This window comes from Typopeltis vanoorti, chromosome 8 (genome assembly GCF_054136105.1).
Source record: "Typopeltis vanoorti isolate ZY-2024b chromosome 8, IOZ_Tvanoo_1.0, whole genome shotgun sequence".
Classification (NCBI taxonomy): domain Eukaryota; kingdom Metazoa; phylum Arthropoda; class Arachnida; order Uropygi; family Thelyphonidae; genus Typopeltis; species Typopeltis vanoorti.
The window spans coordinates 100,855,909-100,883,362 of record NC_143556.1 but is presented as its reverse complement, the minus strand read 5'-3'; the positions used below and the strand labels follow the sequence as shown (position 1 = coordinate 100,883,362).

Genomic DNA, 27,454 nt, shown 5'->3' with positions numbered 1-27,454 from the left:
GTGTATATTTTATATAGTAATCACAATGTAAAATGATGGTACAATATGACAGAATTTCATATTGACTTGTTTAACCAGGGTGTAGCCTGGTTAAACAAGGCCTATTATTTCTGTCAGGGAGCCAGGGCGAACTGCGAAAAGTCAGCTACTGGAACAATCCTAGAACACTTTCCAACTTAACATCAACAGAATTCAAGATTGGTACTATTAACATAAGAAGCAACACATTATTACTAAAGTAACACACTTCTTATTACTAAAGTAACACATATGGCACAGTAAATAATTTTTTTTTATTATGTAAATATTTCGTCACATGTATCAGGGCCAAATCTGGCTCTATCTAGGCTTAGGCACAAGAGGCACTGACCTAGGGGCGCAACACCGTAAAAAAAAAAGTAACGGTATTAGTCGAAATAATAGTAATAGTTGAAGCATTGGTGATAAGAGCAGTGCCCCCCCCCCCCAATGCTCTATATGCACTATTTTGGCAATAACTATAAACTGCTTTTAACAACTAAGAATTTTGTTGTTTATTATTTTAACGGTATATAATAGAACACAGCAACTAAGTAAATAATTAATTTATTAACTTATTGCTGATATTTTGCTGGTGTTATAACCAGCATCTTCAGAGCATAAAAACACTGTTTGTCACAATACGTGAGACTATAACAGCATGGTGTACTTAAACAAAATTGTAGCAGCAACACAAAGACTAGAGTCCTGATTTTGGCGTCCTCTATCTGGAAAAAAAAAAAAAAAACCAGAGCTATCACATATTACTAGAGTCCTAGAAAAGTGTTTTTACTAGAGTCCTAGTTTTTTCTTAATATGACTGTCTCCCAGATCTTCGGCAAGTTAATACAGCCATATTTGTTGAGAATTGGAATGTGTTTTAGGGCTTCTGTCGCCTCTAAGAACAATCTCTCTGATTTATACGGATTTCTGTGTAGTACTTTTGTGTTTTTCCAGTTGATCCTGTGTGCAGGGGTATCCAGAGCATGGTCTGCTAGGCCCGACTTCCCATAATGATAATTCTGGACGTATCTTTTATGTTCGCTGATGCGGATGTTCACAGTTCTTCCTGTTTGACCGTAGTAGGCTTGATTACATGAGCAGGGTACTTGGTAGACTCCTGGATGTGATAAAGGAGGAATGCTGTCCTTGGGTGAGCAGATGAGGGTAGCTAATTTGCTACATGGTCTGAATGTAGTGCGTAGTTTATGTTTATTGAGAATTCTTGAGATCTTTTCGGATGTGCCTTTAATGTAAGGGATGGTGACTGTTTTGTTGTAGTTCTCTGTGGTAGATGGTGGGAGGGGTTTCTTAAGAGTGTTTAGTATTTTGTTTATTTTATGTGGATTGTAGCTGTTGGCCAAGAAGGTGTGGTGTAAGTGAGTCAGTTCAGCAGTAAGAGCCTTGTCATCGGAACAGATTGCTCTCGCTCTGTGGGTTAGCGTTTTTAATATGCCATATTGTTGAGAAGGATGATCGTGTGATTGTTTGTGTAAGTATCTACCTGTATGTGTGGGTTTTCTAAAAACTGAAAATGATAAGGAACCATCTGGAAGACGTGTGATAAGTGTATCCAGGAAGGGCAGACAGTTGTTGGCTTCCAGTTCCATAGTAAAGTGGATTTTTGGATGTTGGCTATTTAAATGTGCTAAGAATGTTTTCAATGTCTCTGGGCCATGTGGCCAAATAGCAAGTACATTGTCAACATAGCGTAGCCAAAGTGTTGGTTTGAGAGTGGCTGTATTGATTGCTTGTTTTTCCAGGTGTTCTATGTAAAAGTTGGCTGGGGGGGAAAGGGGGGAGTCCATGGCTGTCCCATCCTAGGGGCTTCACATACCCTCAAGTTGGCACTCATCATACGTTATCAGTATAATTATCAAACAACAATAGAAAATGAATTAAAAAACAGTAACCCCTCCCACCATCCACCACAGAGAACTACAACAAAACAGTCACCATCCCTTACATTAAAGACACATCCGAAAAGATCTCAAGAATTCTCAATAAACATAAACTACGCACTACATTCAGACCATGTAGCAAATTAGCTACCCTCATCCGCTCACCCAAGGACAGCATTCCTCCTTTATCACATCCAGGAGTCTACCAATTACCCTGCTCATGTAATCAAGCCTACTACGGTCAAACAGGAAGAACTGTGAACATCCGCATCAGCGAACATAAAAGATACGTCCGGAATTATCATTATGGGAAGTCGGGCCTAGCAGACCATGCTCTGGATACCCCTGCACACAGGATCAACTGGAAAAACACAAAAGTACTACACAGAAATCCGTATAAATCAGAGAGATTGTTCTTAGAGGCGACAGAAGCCCTAAAGCACACTCCAAATCTCAACAGATATGGCTGTATTAACTTGCCGAAGAGATCTGGGAGACAGTCATATTAAGAAAAAACTAGCACTTTTCTAGGACTCTAGTAATATGTGATAGCTCTGTTTTTTTTTTTTTTTTTTTTTTTTTTTTTTTTTTTTTTTCAGATAGAGGGTGCCAAAATCAGGACTCTAGTCTTTGTGTTGCTGCTACAATTTTGTTTAAGTACACCATGTTGTTATAGTCTCGCATATTGTGACAAACAGTGTTTTAGTGCTCTGAAGATGCTGGTTATAACACCAGCGAAATATCAGCAATAAGTTAATAAATTAATTATTTACTTAGTTTCTGTGTTCTATTATATACCGTTAAAATAATAAACAACTTGTTCAACGAACACATAAGTCTGTCCACACAACTAAGAATTTTATGACACCTGTCATGTCTTACAATGCATTGATAAAACCAGCCTAGGGACTTCACATACCCTCAAGCCGGCACTCATCATACATTATCAGTATAATTATCAAACAACAATAAAAAATGAATTAAAAAACAGTAGTGTGCATGCTTAAATTGATAGGGATTCCAATTTAAGCATGCACACTATTGTTTTTTAATTCATTTCCTGTTGTTCAATAATTGTACTGATGATGTATTATGATACATATGATGAAATATTTACATAATAAAAAAGTTATTTGTGGAATACATGTTCTATATCTATGGATACTCCATAGCTATAGAACATAGCTATTTCCCATATAGGTTTCACTATATGGGAAAAAAAAAAAAAAAAAAAAACCTTAAATGTGAAAAGGCAGTGGAGTAGATGGAATTCAGCCAGAAATGTTCAAATGTGGAAGTATAAAAATTTTACGGTGGCTACATTGCATAATTCAAAAGGCCTGATTAGACAGTCAAATTCCAGAGGATTGGAACAGAGCTCTCATAGTGCCCATCTATAAAAAGGGAAATAAAACTGAATGTGAGAATTACAGAGGTTTTTCCCTACTGAGTGTTCCTGGCAAGATCTATGCAAGTATACTTGAGAAACGGTTGAGAAGAATTGTGAAAGAAAAGCTTGGTGAAGAACAAGCTGGATTCAGGTCAAATAGAGGCTGTCAGGATCAGATCTTCACTTTACGACAAATAGTGGAGAAATCATGGAAATATAACAAAGATCTGTATTTAAGTTTTGTCGATTTGGAAAAGGCATATGACAAGGTGCCAAGAGAGAAGCTATTCAATACGCTACCGTTATATGGTGTCAATGGGACATTATATCAAGCAATACTTAGTCTTTATTTGAGTTGTAAGTCAGCAGTGTTAGAATTGAAGGAAGTACAGGAAGATGGTTTAATGATGGTGTGAGACAAGGATGTACATTATCCCCTCTGTTATTCATTATCTATATGGATCATGTTATGAAGGAAAGTGGTATTAAACATGATATCAAAATTGGATTAATGCTAGTTCTTTGCTTTATGCGGACGATGTTATACTTCTAAATAAATCTGCTACAAGTCTTCAAGATTCTCTGACTAAATTGAATAACTGTTGTAATAGATATGGAATGAAGGTCAGCAATAAAAAGACAAAGACAGTGAAAATAGGCAGAATCATTGAAAATGTCCACTATGTTATGAATGGAGAACCTGTGGAACAAGTGAAACATTTCAGCTACTTAGGCACGATTTTTAGTGAAGATGGTAAATTAAATATGGAAATAGACTACAGAATCATCAAAGCTATACGGTATGGTAGGAAGTCAGTTGAATAAATTCATATGGAATAAGAGAGAAATTAGTCGCAACACTGAATTAGCTGTATACAAGACAGTGTTCAAACCAGTTTTAACTTATGCATCTGAGAGCTGGGTCAGAAGTAAAACACTTGACCAAAGACTAGAGACCGCAGATATGAGAGTCCTGAGAAAGATTAGAGGCGTGAATAGATTGCATCAATGGCAATATCATATTAAAAACGAGGATATTAGGAAAGAACTTGACATTGTCGGCATCCAGGAATGCATTAGCAGAGCTAATCTCAGGTGGTCTGGTCACTTAAACAGAATGGGCGAGGAATGATTAGCAAAACGAGTGTTCTCTGCCAGGTTTGCAGGAAAACGACCCAGGGGAAGACCAAGATATAGGTGGATTGATATGGTACAATGTGCCTTAGACAATAGAAATATAAGTTCTGATAATGATAATATTGGAGTCATGATAAGTAACAGACTGATTTGGAGGAAAATTGTAGATAGGAACTTAGTAATGATGTAAGTTTTTCATGTAGTACTATCATATCCTGTACACCCCTTGAGGGTGCATGTGTGGAATTTGATGATGATGATCAGGGTGTGGATTGTTTGCAACAGTAAAAGGTGCCTTAAAAGACTCCAGTATCATCAAACATAAGATTTGTTGATATTGGAGTCTTGATAGATAACAGATTGATTGATTACATTGATGGACCTGTGTTTCATTCAGGATTTCTCCATGAGTACAATCGCAAAGGTGCCTCCAACAATCTCGATCATGCACCTCTCTCTCTCTCCTCCATATTATACCTATATATTTCGCTAATGATGCAGTATCCATTAGCAAGAATAGGTAGTTGATGGAAGAAGGTAGAGTAAGAATTCATTGGAAGTAATACTTCTTTTTTACAACATTAGACGGTGCCAAATTAGGACTTTCCATCTTTTGTTCATTACAATTTGAATTTTTCACTTATTCATTGTCACATGTTAACTGTAACACATATGTTCTGAAGATGCTGGTTTGAAATCCAGTGAAATATAAACCAATTAATAACCATGCTTTTTATGATATACAGTAATTCCTCGATTAGTGCGTCATTTTTTTTCGATACCCAAATTCGATTAGTGCACCTATATACATCTTAAAAAATAAATGTTACAGATTTTAAAAAATTTCTATCTATCCTGGAATTTGTCATTTTAGTTTTCTAAGCATTTTTCATGAATAAATATTTTATAGTGGAAATATTCTGAGGAGAATAATATTCGAGAATATGTCGAAAAGCTCAGACCCAGAACGCCTAATAACATCTGTGTATCGTTAATTTTCACACATCGAAACCTTTCAACATTTGGGAATACCGCTGTTTGTGGCTGGTAATAAAAATTGTCTGCAAGCGGATTATAACAATCGACGCCGTATTCTCTGTTCTCAAAATTGAAGGAAATGACATCTGTGTAGCAAATGTCAGTGACCAAGAGGCATATTTTTAAACATGGAAATATTCATGAATTATCGTTAATTTTCGCACATTGAAATCTTTCAGCAATCGGGAAAGAGAATACCGCTGTTTATGGCCGATCATAAAAATTGCCTGCAAGCCGATTACAACAAATTAAGGCATATCTTCTGCTCTCAAAACTGAATGAAATAACATCTGTGTTGCAAATGTTAGTGACATCAGCAATGAAGTATAAAGAAAATTTTTCCACTAAAATTGAAGATCAAGGTACATGCTATAATTACATAGCGTTTTGATGATCATATCTCATGCCTCCTTTGCAATGTTATACGAGTGTGTTTTCCTTACTTTTTTATTTTAAAGTATTTTCCCAAGCTTTAATCATGAGTGAAAGAATTAGTGAGTAAAAAAGTGGATGTGTGAAAAAGATTCGAAAGTAATCTCATTGGAAGAAAAACTTGAAATAATAAAGAAAAATGAACAAGGCAAGTCCAGAGCAAAGCTAGGACAAGAACACAAAATGGGTGAATCAAGTATAAGAGCAATTTTAAGCAAAGCTGCTAAATACAGAGAAAAAGGTAAGGCTGCTTTAAGTTCATCATGCATGCAGACCACTCGAAATCAAAGTATTATAATGATTGAATTAGAGAGACTTCTTTCTACATGGATCAAAGATTGTAACCAAAAACGGATCCCGCTAAGCACTGATCTTATTAAATCAAAAGCATTAAGTCTGTTTGCAACCTTGAAAGAAAGGGCTATCAATGATGTTAAAGAAGAATTCCACACTAGTGCTGGGTGGTTTGAGCGATTCAAAAAGAGAAATGGCCTACATAATGTTCTAATTACAGATGAAGTTGCAAGTGCAGATAAAGAGGTGGCCGCAAATTATCCAGATATTTTGAAGAAAATTGTGGAAGAAGGGGGCTATTGTGACCAAAAATATTTATTGTCAATGAAACTGGCCTTTTTTGGAAGCGAATGCCTTCCAAGACTTTTCTGGCCAAATCAGAGAAATCTCAGTCTGGTTATAAAGTCGCAAAGGATAGAATGACTCTTCTATCCTTTGCGATGGTTTCAATGCCGAAGGTGATCTAAAGTTAAAACCAATGGTAATTTATAAGGCACAAAATCCTAGGGATCTCAAAGGCATTAATCAAGCTTTCCTCCCAGTTATTTGGAAATCTAACAAGAAAGCATGGATTACTAATCTTTTTTTGAAAGCTGGTTCACAAGTCATTTTCGTCCAACGGTTGAGAATTTTTGCAAGCGAAATAATCTTGATTTTAAAGCTCTGTTTATTTTAGACAACACACCTGGTCACCCTACTTCTCTTGATTCATTGTGTGAGAATATTAAAGTGATATTTTTACCGCCAAATACAACTTCTCTCATACAACCTATGGACCAGGGGATTATCGCAACCTTTAAGGCATACTACCTGAGAAGAACATTTAAACAGGTAATAGAAACAAAATCTGGTGAGAATTCTATGACATTAGTAGAATTCTGGAAGAAATTTAATGTTAAATCTGTTATTGAAAATATTCATCAATCTTAGAATGAAATTACTGCTAGCAATATGCGAGCCGTTTGGAAGTGCATTCTTCCACATTGTGCAAAAGATTTTGGAAGCTTTTCAAATGAAATAGATAATGTTTTTGAAGAAATTGCCAACATCGGGTGTGAACTGGGTTTTGATAAGATTGACAATGATAACGTCCAAGAGTTAACTAAATTTCATTCTGAAGACTCGAGTGATTCCGACCTGCTAAATTTAGATGTACAGCGGGAAGAATATGAAGAAAATTTAGCCACTGATAGTCAGCCAAAACAGATTTCACAGAAACAATATGAAAATATTTTTTGTACAATCGAAGTTTTTAAGCAGCAATGCTTGGAGGTTGACCCTGATGAAGAGAGAAGCAGTAAAATATTATTGATTTGCTATGTAGCAAAAAACTCTTTTGGATTTACTTTGAATTGCTTAGGTAATTTTCTCTCGACGTCTGATTTAGTCTTCCTTACCATACTAGTTATCCTTCTTGCTTGTGCTTTATACTGCTCATGGGCATGGTGATCACCTTGTTGTTTATATTCCTTCCACAATGCTTTCTGTTTTTTGGAGCTACTACTTTATATTGTAACTCATTCACTTAATCCTTACATGGTTTATCCTCCTGACTCTGGGTATGCACTCTGATACTTCCTTGCTCAACCAATCCTTAATCACTTCCCATGCACTAATGACATTATGCCATGTAGTTTCTCATGTCATGATGCTGCTTCAAGTTGCCTCCAAAGTTCGTTCATAATCGACAGTTTTGCAGTTGCACATAAACATTTTCTTGACTGAAATTTCCATGTTTCCACTTGCAGTCTTGTCCTTGGAGGACAAGACCGTGTGTCACTCTCCTTGATCAGAGGTAGAGTTGCTACTGCAGTTATAGATCTTCTGATGCTATTACCAGATCCTATATTCTTAAATCCCTGGTCCCTTCCATCATGTGCTGTTTCAGGTTATTATCCATTAGTAATTGTATAAATTTCACTTCCATTTTGTTCTGTGCCCTTTGCTCCTTCCAATATCCCCATAGTTGAAGTCTCCCATTATAATTGCTTAGCTTGCACTCATTGTGCTAATTTGCTGATGCATGTCATTCATATCTTTAAACCCCCAGTTGTATAACAGCAACCAACAATATATTTTGTTCTATTTGCCTCTATCTCACAGCACAGCCTCAGATGAACCCACCTCCATCAGATCTACAATCTTCCTTAACTTTTATTTTTGCTGGTTGAATTTCTTCAGCTATCATTAATAATAACCCCTTCTCCTGCTCTATTTCTTTTATCTTCTCTGAAAATATAATATCTATTACGTTCTATCCCTGTAACTACATCATACTCTGGTGACCAGGTTTTCCTAATGCCAATAATTTTTGTCCAAGTTGAGCTGACAAATGCTAAAAACTTTTCTCCTTTATTTCAGATATTTCGGGTATTCGTGTATATGCATGTTAACAACTTCTTGGGTCCACAGTTACCCTTTCATAATTCAATTACTTGCCCATTCACATTTTAAACCTTGGAAATTGCACCCAGCTATTCACAATCATTCCTGTACTCATACTTATCTATTTCAGGGGTGGCTATTTCTGCACAATTATTCCTGCACTTACACTCACTTGTCCCACTAGTGGCTAGACACATTCTTGATTGCTTCTTCCATAATATCTTTCTTTTCCCTTGTTTTGCACGTCTATTCTCTCACTGAACAACACTTTCTTCAAGCACTTAACTCCAAAACAATTTAAGTGCAGTCCATCAGGCATATATACAGATCCTTACGTCCATCAAATTCACTCCACACATCTATAAACTGCTCACCATTCCTCCTGCATAATCTTCTCATTGATTCATCAGCAATATGACCCTCCTTCCCAATTCTGTCCTATACCGAAGCAGCAAACTCGCAATCATTGCTTTCTTACTCTTCACTTTTGCTTCTGCTAACAACTTCTTCATATCTTTTCTTATTGCATATTTCTCACATATCAAATCATTTGTGTCTGCCAAAACAATTAACTCGTTCGCTTCTTTCTTCTGCAAGCTTACAGGTTCACTAATGTGCTTTATCTTCACACCTGGAAAACATGCTTTCATCATCTAATCCCCATACAATTCTGTCTCTTTTCTCCCAGTTTCTTGCATTTTTAAGCTTTTGTCATTCACTCTTTCTTTCATACTCTGTCCTTTTATACCACACACCAATCATTTCTCCTGTTGCTGGAGATCATGTTTTGTCCTATGAAGGAGTCTGTGCAAGCATGTAGTTTCTTTCTGCACTAGCATATCATCATCATCCACATTATTACTTTCAACCACTTTCTTCAAATTCTCATTCATATTTTGCACTATCATTCTCTGCTCCCACTACATTATCCATAACACTTTGACATTCCTGCCTTATATCCAGAATATCAGTCACTTTGTTCTTTCACTCCCATCATGACGTGCATTTCTTATACTCACGAAACATTTCTGACAAATATTCTCTCCATTCTGCTCTCATACCACAAACCATTCACTCTCAGCAACAAATACATTAAACACATGCTACATTGCACTAAATCCCACATGTTAATATCAGTCAACATCAATATTTTGGTCAACATTTTTATTGTACACATCAGTGCCATAATGAAGAATGTTTTTGAAAGAATATTGTGTAATAGTAGTTGACTAAACACCTCCACTTAACAACACAGTCAAAAATAAACAAAATACAACCAATTATATATAACAATATCACTAATAACTAGGTATGCAAATCAAGCTTATTTTGAGAAGAGGATTAAAAATAAGAAAATAAAAAGGGAGAGAGAGAAATTTGAAGAGCAAACTTGTATGAAAATAGGATTGTCAGCTCCAGATTTTTATATTAAAACAAGTAGCCAAGAAATGACTGGAATCAAACAAGGATCCAGGGTCAGGATCTTGAGAAAGTGTTGTTTAGCAAGAGTTCAGAAGTGCAGAGTCAGGGAAACTAGAATGTTTAGGGAAGATGCAAGTGAACATGGGTCAGTCCAGGCAACGTATAGGTTTATTGGGAGAGTGATCACATGATGTAGAATGTAGCACCCCAGTTTCTTAACTTTGTTGGGCCAAACAACATGTGGTTGTGGGATGAAAGGGAGTATTGCAGTTTATATATGCTAATGTCAGATGTTTTCAGAATAATGGCTAGTAGTTTCTGGCATTAGTAAGCTCAACTTGGCCAAAAGTTAAAGGATTTAGTAAAACTTGGTTGACTGGGGATAATGCAATCATAGGAATAAAATACATAGAATATAGTATCTTTGGAAAGGACAGAAGGAACAAAATAGGACAGAGGTTTTGCTAATGATAGCAAAATAATTTAAGTTGATCTCAAAAGAATAGAGTACATCAGGAGGACAGAGATGCAGAAGGCAGTTAGTTCATTTGAGGCTATCTGGTATGAGGTAGAGGCCAACAGGATGAAATGTATAATTGGTTGCTGTTTTAATCCAGGTGGTATGAGGGAGAATGTAGATGGCATGCATTGGCAAATTAGTGCAAGCAGGTTGAGTAATTGTTATGAGTGATTTCAATTATGAGAAGAGGATTAAAAATAAGAAAATAAAGAGAGAGAGAGAGAAATTTGAAGAGCAAACTTGTATGAAAATAGGATTGGCAGCTCCAGATTTTTATATTAAAACAAGTAGTCAAGAAATGACTGGAATCAAACAAGGAGACATAGATTGGAAGGAGGGTTCACAAGGAGAAAAGCAAATGGAATTTATGTAACTGCTTAGAGATAGCAGCTGAGATGGCATGTAATGGAGGGGACACAAGGTTTGAGAATGCTGTAATAGCATCAGAGGATTTAACAGTAACCAAGCCATACTGCCTCTGCTTGGGAAAAGTGATCATGTAGTCTTGATCTGGGAGATTGCCAGACATACAGAATTTTCTCTTAAGGGATATATGTGGAATTATCAAGCAAGTGATTACAACAAGATTAAACGGTCAGTTTCAGCAGTGCATTGCATAATAATTCGAAGGGAGAGATGTTTCTGATGCATGGGAAAGTGATTAAAGGATTTTTGAAGAAAACATATAAAATTGTATACCCAGAGTAAGAAGGATAAATCAGATTGGAGTTAGATGGATGAATAGCATCATTAAGTAGGAGTTCCAGACAAAGAAAAAGCTGTGGAGGGAGTATAAAGAAAAAGGTAACTAGCATGCCCATTGAGCATTACAAGGTATACAGGTAAGAAGAATGACCTGTATGGTAAGGAAGGCCAAAATGAGAGAAAGTGAGGTGTCATCAGCTAGCTTTCTCTCATAAGAAATCTTAAAATTCGTTCATTATTTTGCTTCAAAGAAGCAAATCCCGAGTTAGATAGGTAACTGAAGCACACCAAAAATTTTAATTACTAAGTGATTATTTTGCATGGGTGTGCCGTCTACATGGTGATGTTGCAATGACAGATGTGACAAAGCAAATTTAAAAAAAAAAACAATAATGAATTAAGTTAGCAATGGAGTATCTACATAAAAATAGAAATGTGTTTATATAATTAAAATTCTTTGGCATAAGTTATAAAACATCATACAATTTTTCCAAGTCTGATAAAATTTGGCTGGGTGTATATAGCTCAGATATATTAGTGAACGTTTCATTCCTCTCTTGTGTGAAGTGCTGGCACTCTACCAGAATATGACAAAGGTGAGAGGCATGTTGCATTTTTCACACATAGGTGGATCATCAGCTCTCAGTAAATAAGAATGTATAAGATGAGCTAGTCTTAGCTAGTAATAGTCTTTCGAATTTGTATTTGTTACGGTGTATTACTGTAGCTTTCTTCCACCGTACTGTGTTGTAGTGCCTACGTGCACGTGCCTTTTTTTATACGTTCCTTTTGAAGATGGCAACGTGACGTTGTTGAAATATCGGAAATATTTATTAAAGTATAATTTAATTTATATTCGTATCTTCGTTGTCAATTCCTTAAGTGATTTAGTAATGCATAACCAACGTATAATTTAATGATGTTTATGTTTAATTAATTATTAATTAATCATCAATTATTAATTAATAATAAAAATAAGCTAAATTATTAATTAACACATTCCAAAATAACCAAGGTGTTCCGTGAAAATTTCAGGATTTGTGAAGTGTTTCGTCGTAGGAAAAGTTTGGGAAATGCTGCTGTAGAGGATAGAATGCAAAGGATACTTACTGCTCTTTTGTACTTTTTCCTAAGTTGACATTGTGTGTTGGAAAGATGTTTATGGCTTTCTAAATACTAGAGAAGTCTGGCATTTAACGTTTTCTCCAGTACCTTACAAAAACAGATAGTTATTGGTTGATAACGTTTAAGAAAGGCCGTCCTGTTTAATTCTCTAGACAATTGAAGTTTTAACTTAGGGTAATGTTTTGTCTCATGTACTATATTTTCACCATGAATAATCATAATCTATATATTAAGTGTTACTAGAAACTCATGTTTGAGCCTTAATGGAGTGAAACAGTACTAAGAAAGGACCTTATTTATTTATTCATATGGGGGTTCCCCCACCATCCCTTAGGACTGGTTGAGCTCCCCTACTGAGGGATTAAGTATGTTGGTTTTTATGACTGTAGATCCGTGTGTGTTCATGGGCAGGTTTGCCTGTTCTGAGAGATGAAAAACCCAAGTTTCTGGGTGAAAAAACCCTTACTCCATATGAGATCGACTAACTCACCTTTAGTCGAAAGAGACCAGATAAAAGATTCCTTACACCACTGATGGGAATTGAACCCAGGTCTTTCCAACCAAAGGGCTTTGTCTATACAGACTGAGCTACAGAGGCTCTTACTAAAAAAGGATTACAAATAATAGTTAATTCTTCCAATATTTCAACTCATTTACTAAGACATCAGGGATTACAATATGAGACTTGTAACACACACACACACACACACACACACACACACACACACACACACACACACACACACACACACACACACACACACACACACACACACACACACACACACACAAAGGCAACACAAAGCTAAGTGAAACACATGGACGAAAGACTAGAGTCCTAACTAGGTGGGGCACCCTCTCTGGGCACCTGTTGGCACAGCCTAGTATGTAAACTGGGATCTCGAAGTATTAGTTTTTCCCATATTTTGGAAAGTTTAATGTAACCATATTTATTCAGATTAGGTTGATATTTGAGAACAGCTGCAGATTCCAAAAAATAGTCGTTCTCTTCTAAATTTACTATGTAGAGCATGGTGATCTTTATCCAATCGATTCTATGAAATATATCTAATGCCTGATTGACCATAATCATGATCGCAGATGTATTTTATGCTTTCTTCCATGTGGATGCTTACTGATCTTCCTGTCTGTTCATAGTAGGGCAACTTGCAGGAATAGGGCACTTAAAAACACACATCACAACGATTGCATCCTCGGCTTCTAAAAAACTAGGATTTCTCTTTTTGCTTGATATTTCACTGGTATTATATATTCAAAAACAACAATCTGGTATAACAATGGGACTAGCTTAAACATTTGGAGTATGTTTCAAGGCTTCTGTTGATTTCAAAAACAATCTCTCTGACTTATAACGACTTCTGTGTAGCACTTTTGTTTTTTTCAATTGACCCTGTGTGCAGTGGTGTCTAAGGCATAGTCTTCCACTCATTTGACCTCCAACAGGAATTAATGTACAGACACATTTAATAATCATAACTGTTCTGACTGTCTTATAGATCACATAGTAAGAACAGCATGCTTAGGTGTAAAGAAGTGAAAATTGATGTAATACCATAGTAGTTGTACTTCTGTATTATAATTATTAAGAGACCTCCAGGAGTCTGGGTATCACTGAGGGAGACTACATGCTACACGCACCAGCTATCATACTTGTCCTTTAATTCATTCACTCTGCTTGCTTGCACACATACACATCTAACATCCAGTGGAATTCCATTCCAATCATCCACCACTCTCTGAGAGAAAAATCTAGATCTCAATCCCATTCTTAGCAGCATTCTCAGCTTCCAATGATACTTTCTTGTCCTTTCCCCAGCCTCCATAAAATGAAAAATTCCATCAACTGAAATCCTGTATGAATCTTTTAGAAGTTTGTAAGTCTCAATCATATCACCCCTCATTCTCCTATTTGCTAGTGTCTGCAGTCTACAAATTCTCAGTCTGTCTTCATAATCAGTACTCCACAATTCTGATATCATTTTAACATTCTCCTTTGCACTGTCTCCACTGTATAATACAATAGTCCAAGTGAGGTCTTATCCAGGCCTTGTAAAGAGGCAAAATGATGCCCTTATGTTTACATGTCACGATTTGTTTCAGCATTCCAGTTATCCTCTGAGTTGTATTTGCAATCTTTGTTATATGGCCCCTGAACTTTAACTTCCTATCTACTAACACTCCTAGATCTCTAGCTGGGATGTAGAATCCACTCGTGGACTACTGTGCACAGATTTGGTCACCTGGTTGTCCAGAGGCAACTGATTAAGTTAGTTTCTGATTTCTGAAATGTCAAATATGAAGAAAGGTTAAGAAGATTCAATTTACAGAGTCTAGTGGATATGAGGAAGAGGGAAGATATGATAGAGACCTACAAGATAGTAAAGGGTTGTTATAGGATCACTGTTTTGCAGAAAACAGTAGGAGATCAGGGGAGAACCACAAGTCATCCCTAGAAGCTGTATAAGGAGGGTGTGAGCAGGGGAGTAAGAAGCAGGTTTTTTTGCAGCATGCAGAGTTGTGATTAATTGGAATACCTTGCCTGAGAGTGTGGTGTCTGCAGAGAATTTGAGTGTTTAAGATGCGGTATGATGAGCTGTATGTATGACACAAGGACCTCCTAGATGAGTCTGACTCCATGAGGTCTTAAGATAATAATAATCCATTTTCCAAAAGCCCACAATTCCATCCTATTCAAATCATTCTGCAAGTACTGCATATCAGCAGCATTCCTGATTGCCTCCTGTCTTTGCATTATCAGCAAATAGTTGTATGTCGCCTGTCAAATCCTTCCTAATATCATTAATGTACAGATTGAATAACAGTGAACCAAGCACTGATCCTTGTGGCACACCTCTGGTTACTTTAAATCTTGCAGACTCACATCCCTCGTATACCATTTTTTGATATTTGTCAGTCAGTCATCCTCATATTCCTGCTAATCTTTTATAATCCAAACCAATATTCTCCAATTTATGCAACAGTCTTCCATGCTGTATTCTGTCAAAAGCCTTAGCAAAATACAAAAATATCATGGTGTATCCATTCCCCCTTGTCTAGCTCAATGGTAACATTATTATAGAATGTGAACAATAGAATGTCATCATTATTTTTGTTTTTTCTCTATTTATTTTTAATTCAATTACTGGAGAGGCTTCATTTAGCTGATTTAGTCTTTCTTCCATATCTTCAAGATTATCTGCTATTAGGATAACATCATCTGCAAATTTCAGATGATGCAGTCTTTCTCCATTTATGTTTGTTCCCTTTGTTTCCCAATCAAAGCTTCTAAAGACTTCCTCTAGTGCAGCTGTAAATAATTTGGGAGATATTTTGCCTTGCTGATGCCTTTTTATATTGGGAACTTTTCACTATTTTTATATAATTAGAAGTTGCATTATTGTAAATATGTTTTAGTGTTTCAATATATGGTTTCTCAGTTCCCTGGGTTTCAAGTGCTTTTAGTGTTGCAAATGTTTTAACTGAATCAAATGCTTTTTCGTAGTCTATATAGGCCAGGCATAAGGGTTTATTGTATTCAATTGATTTTTCAGTGACCTGTCTTAATGTGTGAATATGGTCCAAAGTATTGTAATTCTTTCTAAATCCAGCTTCTTCACAGGATTCCATTCCTTCTAGTTTAGAATTTATTCTATTATTTATAATTTTTGTGAAGACTTTATATATGGTGGGGAGTAGGCTTATAGGTCTGTAGTTTTTAATTTCTTCCTTATTACCCTTTTTGAAAATTAATATTAGAAGTGAATTGCTCCAATTTTTTGGAAACTTTCTCTGTTTTAGGCATTTATTAAAGAGTTTAGTCAGCTGTTTGATGACAGGGCTTCCTCCCGGTTTTAAGAAGTCTACCATAATTCCATCTTCTCCTGGGGGCCTTTCTATTCTTCATTTCCCACAGTACCATTTTCACTTCACCTTGTAAGAGCTCAGGGGCATCATGTTCTTTCTCACTCAAGTTATCCATAGATGATTCTTGGATGTCTCGGTCTTTGTCCTCATAGAGTTCAGTATAAAATTCTTGAATTCTTTTGATTATTGCATCTCTATTTTTTATAAGTTCGCCATTTTTTCCTCTTACAGCAGCTGTTTCCTTTGTTACAATTGATAATTTCATCTTAGGACCTATATATTACTATTGTTTTCTATTGTTTCTTTAATTTTCCTAGTATTATAGTATTGTAGAACTATCGCACATTTAAAGTTGCTTGAAATTGCAAGTTCTTTTTCACCAAGAACAAATAAAGGTTATTTTATTTTTCACTAATGCAATTAAATATTTGAATTTAATCATGTGGTAGAAAAATTTCAGTGTTGTGGATACAGCATTACTGTATTTACTCGAATATAACTCTCCCTCGTGTATATCCCGCACTCCTGATTTACTTTACAAAAAAGGAAATTAAAAAGTTTAAAACTTTAAGAAATATAGTGAATGTTGTGAAATAGTGAAAATCAGTATTTCAAGTTAACAATCGTCGGCTTGCCTTTGTTGTTCAGCCGCATGATCTTTTGTTAATACCACACCAATGATATGCATAGAAATGGAAGCAACCAGTAGAGGAAATGTGGAAGTGAGGACATTGACACTTCTTCTCAATCTTGGATTCTTGGGAATGGATTAAGATTAAGAGACCATCATTAGAACTGCTGTACAACTGGATTTTGAGAGCTCGGGACATGATTTCACCAGAAATAAGTAATTTTATTACAGAACCATTGTCACTAAAAGATTCAAATATACTGCGTGATGAAAGTGAGTGGCTGATTGCATAAAAAACGTTGATAATTAATATTTAAATGCATTCATTTTATAAATAATGTGAGCAATTATAAGTTATAACGAATACTGAGGATTTAATTATAAACGTCAATTTTAGTTTTTTCAGAAAAACTTTAGTTTCTGAAAATCTCCGCATATATCTTGAACAACAATTTTTTTATTTTAATTTTGGAGAAAAAAGTGAGACTTGGTTCTGCTCATGTTACCCCTTCAGGATCATATAAGCATAACAAATCATAACTTTCCTGAATTTCTCTTTTTCTTCAAAAGAAAACAAGGGAAGGAAACAAAATGATCTTAAATAGTTATCTAAGCACAATGCATTCATGTACGCTTGCCCCACTTTCAATCACTTCCACAAATACACTGGCATCCAATATAGTTTTAAAAATCTACTCTGCTCTGAACCAATTTATATGGATGTGCATTTAATAAACATTAAAAAAATATATCCATGCTGTGCCCCTTCTGAAACTAGGAAAGTCACCTTTTACTTTTATATCATCAGTTTTTTTCTAACCAATGACACTACCTTATTTAGGTAGTGCACAAATTGATATATATATATCAGGTTGTTATCACTCTCTTAAGATGGTATAGATCAGTTTCATTAATAATTCTCATCTTTGCTTTCTTTATTTTGTTTTGATTAATGTTTCTTTGTTTTTATTCTGCTCTCAGATATTTGGAGCATTATACGTGCTTATCTTCTGTGTAAAACTTCAACTTCATTTATAATTAAGCTCTTTTGCCATTATTTTTTTCCTGCATTTTTACACTACACCATTTTTTTTTTTGTTGCTTAATTTATTAATTTGCCTTTGTTTCTCTTCTATTCTACTTTTAAAGTTCATTGTCATGCTTAAGTTTCTTTTAAGATTGTGTTTTTTATAAAAAGTATGTTTCTTTTATTGATTTATGCAGTATTATTTAAGCATGTTACAAAAGATGAGGCTCAGCTAAATTAGTACAGTATTTACACGAATATAATTTGCACTTTTTTCCCAAAAATTAAAGTTAAAAAAACGTGGTACAAGATATATTCAGGGATTTTTGGAAACTAAAGTTTTTCGAGAAAAAACTAAATTGATATTTATAATTAAATCCTCAGTAGTCATTATAATTTATAATTGTTCACATTATTTACACGATCGGCTGCTCACCATCTTCACATGATAGATTTGAATCTTTAGCGACAATGCTTTTGTAATTAAATTAAAACACACAGTTTCATGATTGCTTGTCCTTTTGGAATCATATGATCTTTGAGTTTATCATAACTTTGAGTTTAAAACCAGTACTGTAACTTGAACGTTTCTCCATATTTCAAGCAAAAATTATTATTATTATTATTACGGGTATCTCCATGGAGTCAGTAGACTCATCGCGGGAGACCCAAACTAGCAAAACAATATCTGTTATATCTCTTCTTGAATTCATTTACAGACGAAGAGCTCACAACTAAGTCAGGCAATGAATTCCACTCATTCACCACCCTCCAGGCAAAAAACCTTGTTCTGACACCTTTGTTAACCACACCCTTCTTTAATTTCCAGAGATGCCCTCTTGTTCTTCCATCACTATCACACAGCTGAAACATTTCCCCTGCATCAATCCTATAAAAACCTTTTAGTAATTTGAATGTTTCTATCATATCCCCTCTTCTTCGTCTATCAACCAATCTCTGCAATCCACAAGCTCTCAATCTATCAATGTAGGGAGCATTTTTTATATCACTCACCAACTTGGTCACTCTTCTCTGAACCCTCTCCACAGCCTCCTCATCTCCAAGGAATCCAGGTGACCAGACCTGAGCACAGTAATCCAAATGTGGAAGTATCAATGCTTTATAAAGGGGAATAATAACCTCTTTATCTCTGGATGTCAGTGTGTTCCTCAACAACCAAGTAATCCTATGTGCAATCTTGGACACCTTAGCAATGTGTCCTCTGAACTTCATCTCCCTATCTACCAATACCCCTAAGTCCCTAGCCTCATCAATCTCTTGGAGTACCTTTCCATCGATGTAGTACACAGCTGGTAATCTTTTAATCCCAAAATGCATGACTTTTCCACATTGAACTGACATCCATTTTCTTTTGCCCATTTTACCAGCTTATTTAAATCCTCCTGCAAACTTTCAACATCAGCTTGATTTTTTATTGCACTACACAACTTTGCATCATCAGCAAACAACTGAATATCTCCCTTTAAGCCGTTTCCTATATCATTTATATACAAATTAAACAACATTGGCCCAAGCACAGAGCCCTGAGGCACACCACTGGTCACCTGCCTCATTCTGGACTCGGCTCCTCCATACACCACCTTATGGTATCTCTCCCTGAGCCATTCTCCTATCCATATCACCAATTTAATATCCATTCCCATCTGCTCCAATTTGTGTAACAGTGTTCTATGGGGTATCCTGTCAAAAGCCTTAGCAAAATCCAGAAGTACCACTGTGTAGCCAGTTCCTTTGTCCAACTCAGATGTTATTCTATTATGAATAGTTAATAGATTGCTAAGGCAGGATCTACCTTTAACAAAACCATGTTGGCCTCTATAGAGTATCATATCCTGATCCACCCATTCTTGAATTTTACCAATTAACCAATTAACAAGCAAAAATTACCAATTAACCAATTAACCAATTTAACCAATTAACAAGCAAAAATTACCAGTAATTTACAAGACTTGAGATACATTATGAGCAGTCCTTCATAAATGACTAATAAGAAGTGAAAGGAGAGCGTGAAATGGACAGCAATGGTAGGCGGTAGAGATAGCACAACTATGAAGATGTGTATATGATTGGTGCAGTATTAACAAAAGATCGCCTGACTCAATGACAAAGGCAAGTCGACAATTGTTGAGTTGAAATACTCATTCTCTTCAACCAAATTCCAAAATATCTGAAGCTGCCATAACAGCATTTGTTATCTATTTTTTAAGGTTTTAAACTTTTTTGTCTTGTGCAAGGTATATGCGAAACTTTTTAATTTCTTTTTTTGTAAAGTAAAATCAGAGGTGCAAGTTCTGTTTGAGTAAATACGATAATAAAGGTTATGTAAAATTTATTGTTTTTTTTTGTTTTGTTTTCAAATTAAATCATCTCAGTTTTCAAAGATTTCTATGATTTTCAATCATGAAACAGTGGACTCTATGATAAATTTTTCCAGAACATGAACTTCTTTAATCTAGGCAATTCTAATATTCATATATACAGCTACTTGAAGTTAATATTTTGGTTATAACAAATGTTAAAACCATTCTATATTTGTGTGGGTTAGTAGCTCAGAGTGAAATGCCAAATCAGTCTCTATATGTAGCATAAAATAATTTATTCTAATCCATGTGTACCCAGATGTATGAAAATGTTTAATTCTTGAGTTATATAACATTGACTGTGCATTTTGTATACTTAACTAAGAAACAGATACGTTTTCTGATTACACTACAATAGAATCCTCCTAATGGGGCTTTCTATTGTAGCTAATTAGAATTAAAAAAAAAATTGTAATTTTTATGGGAGGTGGCCTTTTTTCATTGCACAGGATACTTAGAATAACATTTAGTGAGGTCATCTGCTCTCAGTACACACAAAAGCACAATCATGAATTTTTCACATTCACACTTGTTTGTAAAAAATCATATTTTTTTTTTGTACTACAAGAATACTTGATAAAAATTAAACGAGTATTGTTTGCAGATGTTTAATAATTTAAATTCTCATTTAAAAAATCAGCAAGAAATGAAGCTCTTTTGGAACATCTTAAAAAGACAGAAGCAGAAATTAAAGTTGGTATTAAGACAGAATTTAATGGTACATTAAATGACTTGCAGAATGAAGTTGATAATTTGGCTGAAGAAAGCAGAAGGAAGAAACTATTGTGTGATAAGGTAGGTATGCTTTATGATCTACATTTTTGGAGATTAAAACATTTCTGAATGTTTCACATTGATTGTATATTGTTGATAAACATTAATTTCTGTTTTAAAACTGGCTTAAAAGGGCATCAAAATGACCAGGAAAACATAAAAGACATTTTATATTTCAAGAATTTATCATCACAAAAGTTATTTTATCACAATTTTAGTTGCAGTGGATCCTCACTATAGCCAACACAGTTACAACAAATTCACCTGCTATGGCAAACTCTCAAGAAGTCCAAACCAAATCCACATACACAGTACTCTTCTAAAGAAAATTCACTTCATCACTCTATCAGCTTTAATATACTATTCCTGTGGTTTTCACAGGAATAGTATATTAAAGCTGTAATTAGGTGTAATTAAAGCAGGTGTAATTATAGCTTTTTAATTGTTTTCATCCATAAAAGGTCATAAAGCCATAGCATATTAATACCATGGGTGGGTGGACACTACAGTTTTATTAATTTTTATATAATCTGGAAACCCTGCTCTAGAATCCAAACATAGAACTTTTTTTATGCCACTTCAGACTTCCAATATAAGCAGGGTGCTAGTCTCACGATAGGCAGTGAAATTAATCTCCGACATAAGGTTGCTTAATGGGTGAAGCTTGATGACTGGGAGATGACCTTTACATATTCTTTTAAGCAATGTAAAAAACAGACTATGACTTTTAGACTATCAAGTCTTGCCTTCCTATGCCCTGTTAATAGTTATCTACCTGGATACACAATGAACATGAATAGGCTAGCAGTTTCGCGTTTAGCCAATTAGATTGTATTCTGTATTGGTTTAAAAGAAAATGATACTACATCAAGATGAAATGTCATTCTAACTGAGCACTTACTTAAAAAAGACTACGTAGTTTCATCAGGGAACCAAGGCAAAGAGTGAAAAGTCAGCTACTGAAATAAATTCAAACTCAACATCAGCAGAATTCAAGATACATACCATCAATGTGAGAATATAAATAGGGAATGAATTGAAATTTGCAGATGAATTGGACAAGTACCTTGTTGAGATTCTTCTAAATAACAAGATGTTATATTCAGGCAGTAATGATCATGAAAAGGAAGAAGTAGCTGTAGTATTCAAGCTAAATGCAGATATAATCTTCTTGAATGGTAGACAAATTCAAGTAGTAATGTGGACAGAGTTCATAATGGAGTAATGGACAGTGAGATTTATTTGTGCTTATGGTCTCAGTGTGAGGAAGAAGTGGAGGAATTTTTTTAAGTCATTTGATAAGGTAACTGATATAAAGGAAAAGTTGATTCCTTGTTAGAGATCTTAACAGCAAAGTTGGGAAGGAATAACAGATATGCAGAAATGTTAAGTGAAAATATGGAGAAAAGAGCAAAGTTAATAATGATGATGACAAGTAACCTGTTGCATTCCATTCGGGACATTTACTAGTCATTACTAACATAAACATTGTGTTGTCTCTCCATATGAATTTGTGTCAACACAAGAAAAAAAGAAATCTTGTTGACAATATTATTGTTCATAGTGATATCTTCATGCTAGTTCAGGACATAAATATTTAGGAGATTTGAAATAGGTGATTACCATTTAGTTTTGAGTAAGATTACATTGAATATTATATTAAAGAAAAGCAAGTAAGAAAGTTTAAAAAGAATCCAAGTCCAACTGCTTCCAGAGGTCAACTTTAGACTGAGATATACAAATATTATTCAAGAAAAAATGAGTTGGAAAACAAAAGTCAAACCTTTAAAGATTTGACTTATTATCAGACAATGGGGAAAAAAAAATGATTGATTCACCAGAGAGGCATGTGGGAAAGTTTTGTTTGACAATAGAAAAATCTGAACTTCATGGTGAGTGCAAGAAGTTAGAAACAGTTGTGAAAAAGAAGTTTTCATTGTGAGCCAGTTTCCTATCCATGTCTTACATTTATTTTGCATACCCATCCTTTTGAGTTGGTATAATAGCCTTGCTAAGATTAGCTGAGTTTACACATTCATGAATGCTTATTTTAACCAGTCATTGCTCCACTCAAAATGCCATTTGACCATTCTATATTATTATTATTATGTATGTGCCTCATGGGAGTCCAGAAACTCACTGGGTTATTTCAGTAGTAAGACTTATACGTTGGTTAGACATAACTGGTAATTAATTTACGGAATTGACAACGCATATAAAGTAATTAAATTAAAGATAACTTTAATGAATCACTTCTATATTTCGGCAATGTCACATTGCCATCTTCGGGAACATAAAGATATGGTATGTGCACTAAGGAACTAACAAAGCAAATGAGGAAGAAAATAAGAACTAATTTTGTTCCTAAAGTCCTAATGGTGCCCTCTTGCGGGCTAATTTGGTAGTCTTGGCAGTTGGGCTGAAGTTCTCAAAATGAAAGTCTCCCAAATTTGGGGCAGTTTCATGCACCCAAATTTGTTGAGGTTAGGAACGTTTTTTAGAGCTGCTGAAGATTCTTTGAATAGTCTTTAGTATTTAAACTTGCTGCGATGGATTATTTTTGTCTTCTTCCAACGAATTTTATGGTGGGTATCTAAGGCATGGTCTGCCAGTCCAGAGCGGCTGTACTGGTGAAAACGGATGTAGTCTTGGTGTTCTGAAATCCTGATATTTGTTGTTCTGCCTGTTTGGCCAAAGTAGGACAATTTGCAGCTGCAAGGGACCTGGTATACACCAGGTAGGTCTAGGGGAAGTGGTTGGTCTTTGGTAGAGCGGATAAGGGATGCCAACTTTTTATATGGTCTGTAACAGGAAGTAAGGTAATCTGTATTTTTATATGGATATGGGTAATTTTTATATGGTCTGTAACAGGAAGTAAGGCAGGTTGCGAATTCCAGGTTGGAATTCGCAACCTGCCTAACCACATCGCCAACAACGTGAGACTGGATGTAGTCGGTGTTCTCACTAAAGCCAAACCTCCAAAATCCAACTTATCCAAAAACGAATATACAGCCCTACAAGAATTAAAAAACAACAAAAAAATAGTAATCACCAAAGCTGATAAGGGAAGCGCCACAGTGGTACTTAACCAAAAAGACTACAAAGGTAAGCTAAATTCTTTAATACGAGACCGTACTACTTACCTCCCCATTGAATATAATCCGACCAACTCTCAGATTAGAACTATCCACAGTCTCCTTAAGAAAGTCACTTCTTGGCCTGTGGAAGTCACCAACAAACTTAAACCTTATAACTCTAGACCCCCCCGATTATATGGACTCCCAAAAATACATAAATAAAATGTGCCATTACGTCCCATAGTGGATGGCATTGATTCCCCCACATATAAATTAGCCAAACATTTAGCCAAAACGCTCACACACTACACTGGCAACACACCATCACACATAAAAAACTCGGCCCACTTTAAAGCCAGTATAGAAAACCTCACACTCCAACACACTGACATAATGGTCAGTTTTGACGTCTCCTCCCTATTCACTAATGTCCCACTCAAAGAAACCTTTGAGCTCATCCAAGCCAAGTTTCCTCCCGATATCTCAGCCCTATTTCAGTTCACAATGAACTCAGGCTATTTCGTTTGGCAAGGAAAGTTCTACAAACAGATAGAGGGGACAGCCATGGGTTCACCACTTTCCCCACCCTTGGCCAATTTCTTTATGGAGACATTTGAAGAGAAAGCCTTAAACTCCGCCCCACAAAAACCCACTATTTGGCTTCGTTATGTGGATGATGTGTTTGCTATTTGGCCACATGGCTCAGATACACTCCACTCCTTCCTAACACACTTAAACAACCAACATCCCAGAGTCCAGTTCACCTTAGAAAAAGAGGAAAACAACACCCTCCCCTTCCTAGACACTTTAATCACCCGCCAGCTTGATGGATCTTTGGTTTTCTCTGTTTACAGAAAACCCACCCACACTGGCAGATACATTCACCAGCAATCCCCCCCCCCTCACAACAATATGGGGTGATAAAAACACTATATAACAGGGCAAAATTAATCTGCTCAGATGACAAGGCCCTGACTATGGAACTAAACCACATCCTCAACACTTTCTTAGCCAATGGCTACAACCCCAAAAAAATCCAAAAAATACTAAAACCTGTAAACCACAACTCCCCTCCCCCCCTCCACAATAAAGACTACACCAAGTCTATCACTATCCCCTACATCCAGGGCACCTCTGAAAAAATAACTAATATCCTCAAAAAATATGACCTTACTTCCTGTTACAGACCATATAAAAAGTTGGCATCCCTTATCCGCTCTACCAAAGACCAACCACTTCCCCTAGACCTACCTGGTGTATACCAGGTCCCTTGCAGCTGCAAATTGTCCTACTTTGGCCAAACAGGCAGAACAACAAATATCAGGATTTCAGAACACCAAGACTACATCCGTTTTCACTAGTACAGCCGCTCTGGACTGGCAGACCATGCCTTAGATACCCACCATAAAATTCGTTGGAAGAAGACAAAAATAATCCATCGCAGCAAGTTTAAATACGAAAGACTATACAAAGAATCTTCAGCAGCTCTAAAAAACGTTCCTAACCTCAACAAATTTGGGTGCATGAAACTGCCCCAAATTTGGGAGACCTTCATTTTGAGAACTTCAGCCCAACTGCCAAGACTACCAAATTAGCCCGCAAGAGGGCACCATTAGGACTTTAGGAACAAAATTAGTTCTTATTTTCTTCCTCATTTGCTTTGTTAGTTCCTTAGTGCACATACCATATCTTTATGTTCCCGAAGATGGCAATGTGACATTGCCGAAATATAGAAGTGATTCATTAAAGTTATCTTTAATTTAATTACTTTATATGCGTTGTCAATTCCGTAAATTAATTACCAGTTATGGGTTATTTCAGTTTCCCATTTTTGAATACCTATCATCTTCTCTTGAACACTCACAAAAAACACTCATCTCAGGTAATCTGTGCCACAGGCTCAACATTTTAATCTGGACCTACATGCTTCTTAGCCATTCTTGGCTATTTTCCATCGATAGTTGTTAGTTGCTTCCTCAACCAGCCATAAGTTGCAAAATCTTTTGTATCTATATTGTAAATTCCTCTTATTATTTCTATTGCATCTCATCTCAACTATTAATCAAACTCTCTTTCTCCTTCAATCTATCCTCATACACACAACTTCATAGGCTAGTTATCATCTTGGTAGCTCTCCCTTCTCACCTGTATTTCCATCTCCTCCAAACCCAAGAGGTTGTGAGACCATGACCATACTTGTGCACAATAGTTCAGATGTGGTCTTATCAAAGCTTTATAAAGTTGAAGAATCCATTGCAGTAACCTAACTACCTTAGCATTGTGCCTCTTACACTTTAACTCCCTATCCACTATTACTTCTCGAGTCTTTAGCTTCATTGACTATTTGTAGCAAATTTCCACTAATACGATAATCTAAATTGAGTTTGCATAACAACTTTGCATGTGGAATTATGTCAAATGCCTTTGCAACATGTAGACATATCATGGTATATCCATTCCACTTATCTAACTCTGCTGCCACTATTATAGAACATGAACAGATTCCTAAAGCAAAACCCATCTTTAGCAAATTCATGTTGTGCTCTGTAAAGGGCTAGTACTGTTTACCTACTTCTGGATGCAGTTCCTAATTAGCTTCTTCCCCAAAACCCTTGATAGCCACACCAGAGAAACTGATTAGTCTATAATTTGTTGCATCAGTACTAGCTCAATATGTTGCTCAGAATGTATACATTGCTAAACACTTCATAACTCAGATATTGTTAGTTGATCAGTCACTGTCCTTCCATCCAGATTAACTAAGGTTATTCATGCATGGGTATTCTTCGTTCTACTTGCTATATAGCAATAAAATTCTCAGATTTCCTTTAGACTGCCCAGTTTATTATTATTATTATTACTACTTGACACCTCCAGGGAGTCCCTGACTCATCGAGGGAGGGCACCTACTCTACAACTATCCGTCTCCACCACTCAATTCACCAACTTCAGCGAACCACATCATCTACACCAACGCCATCTACTGTCCACCACCACTAGTATTTTTTACAGACAATCACAAACATCCATGCCCACGGTGGGATTCGAACCCGTAGCCTTTTGGCTGGAGAGCGGATACACTAACAGATGGCCAACCAGGCCGATTTTTCAGAATCTGATTGGCCTCCCTCACCATGGCTGTCACTCACCTAGTCTGCTCTTTATACTGCTCCTCACATGACTTTGATACTGGATCCACAACATTTATATGCAGCTCTTGTTTTAGAGTGTTATTTAAATATCATTGGAGATTTCTACTCTGTTTGGATTTACATCTCTGCAATCTTTAGAACTCCCCTGCCCTTCTTATCA

The 27,454-nt window shown here is 35.9% G+C and overlaps 1 protein-coding gene across 5 annotated transcripts in view; it reads left to right on the top strand.

Annotated features, from left to right (window-relative positions):
- The window catches only part of rad50 (DNA repair protein rad50), a 664,851-nt gene that overhangs the window by 188,927 nt on the left and 448,470 nt on the right, over positions 1 to 27,454 (top strand). For all 5 annotated transcript variants that reach the window (XR_016548684.1, XR_016548685.1, XM_090396855.1 and 2 more), the window contains exon 12: positions 20,932 to 21,086. Coding sequence is in view for 3 of the 5 variants with exons in the window: in XM_090396855.1 (XP_090252981.1) it covers positions 20,932 to 21,086 (155 nt within the window). In the remaining 2 variants the exon portion in view is untranslated. The remainder of the gene's footprint in view (positions 1 to 20,931; positions 21,087 to 27,454) is intronic.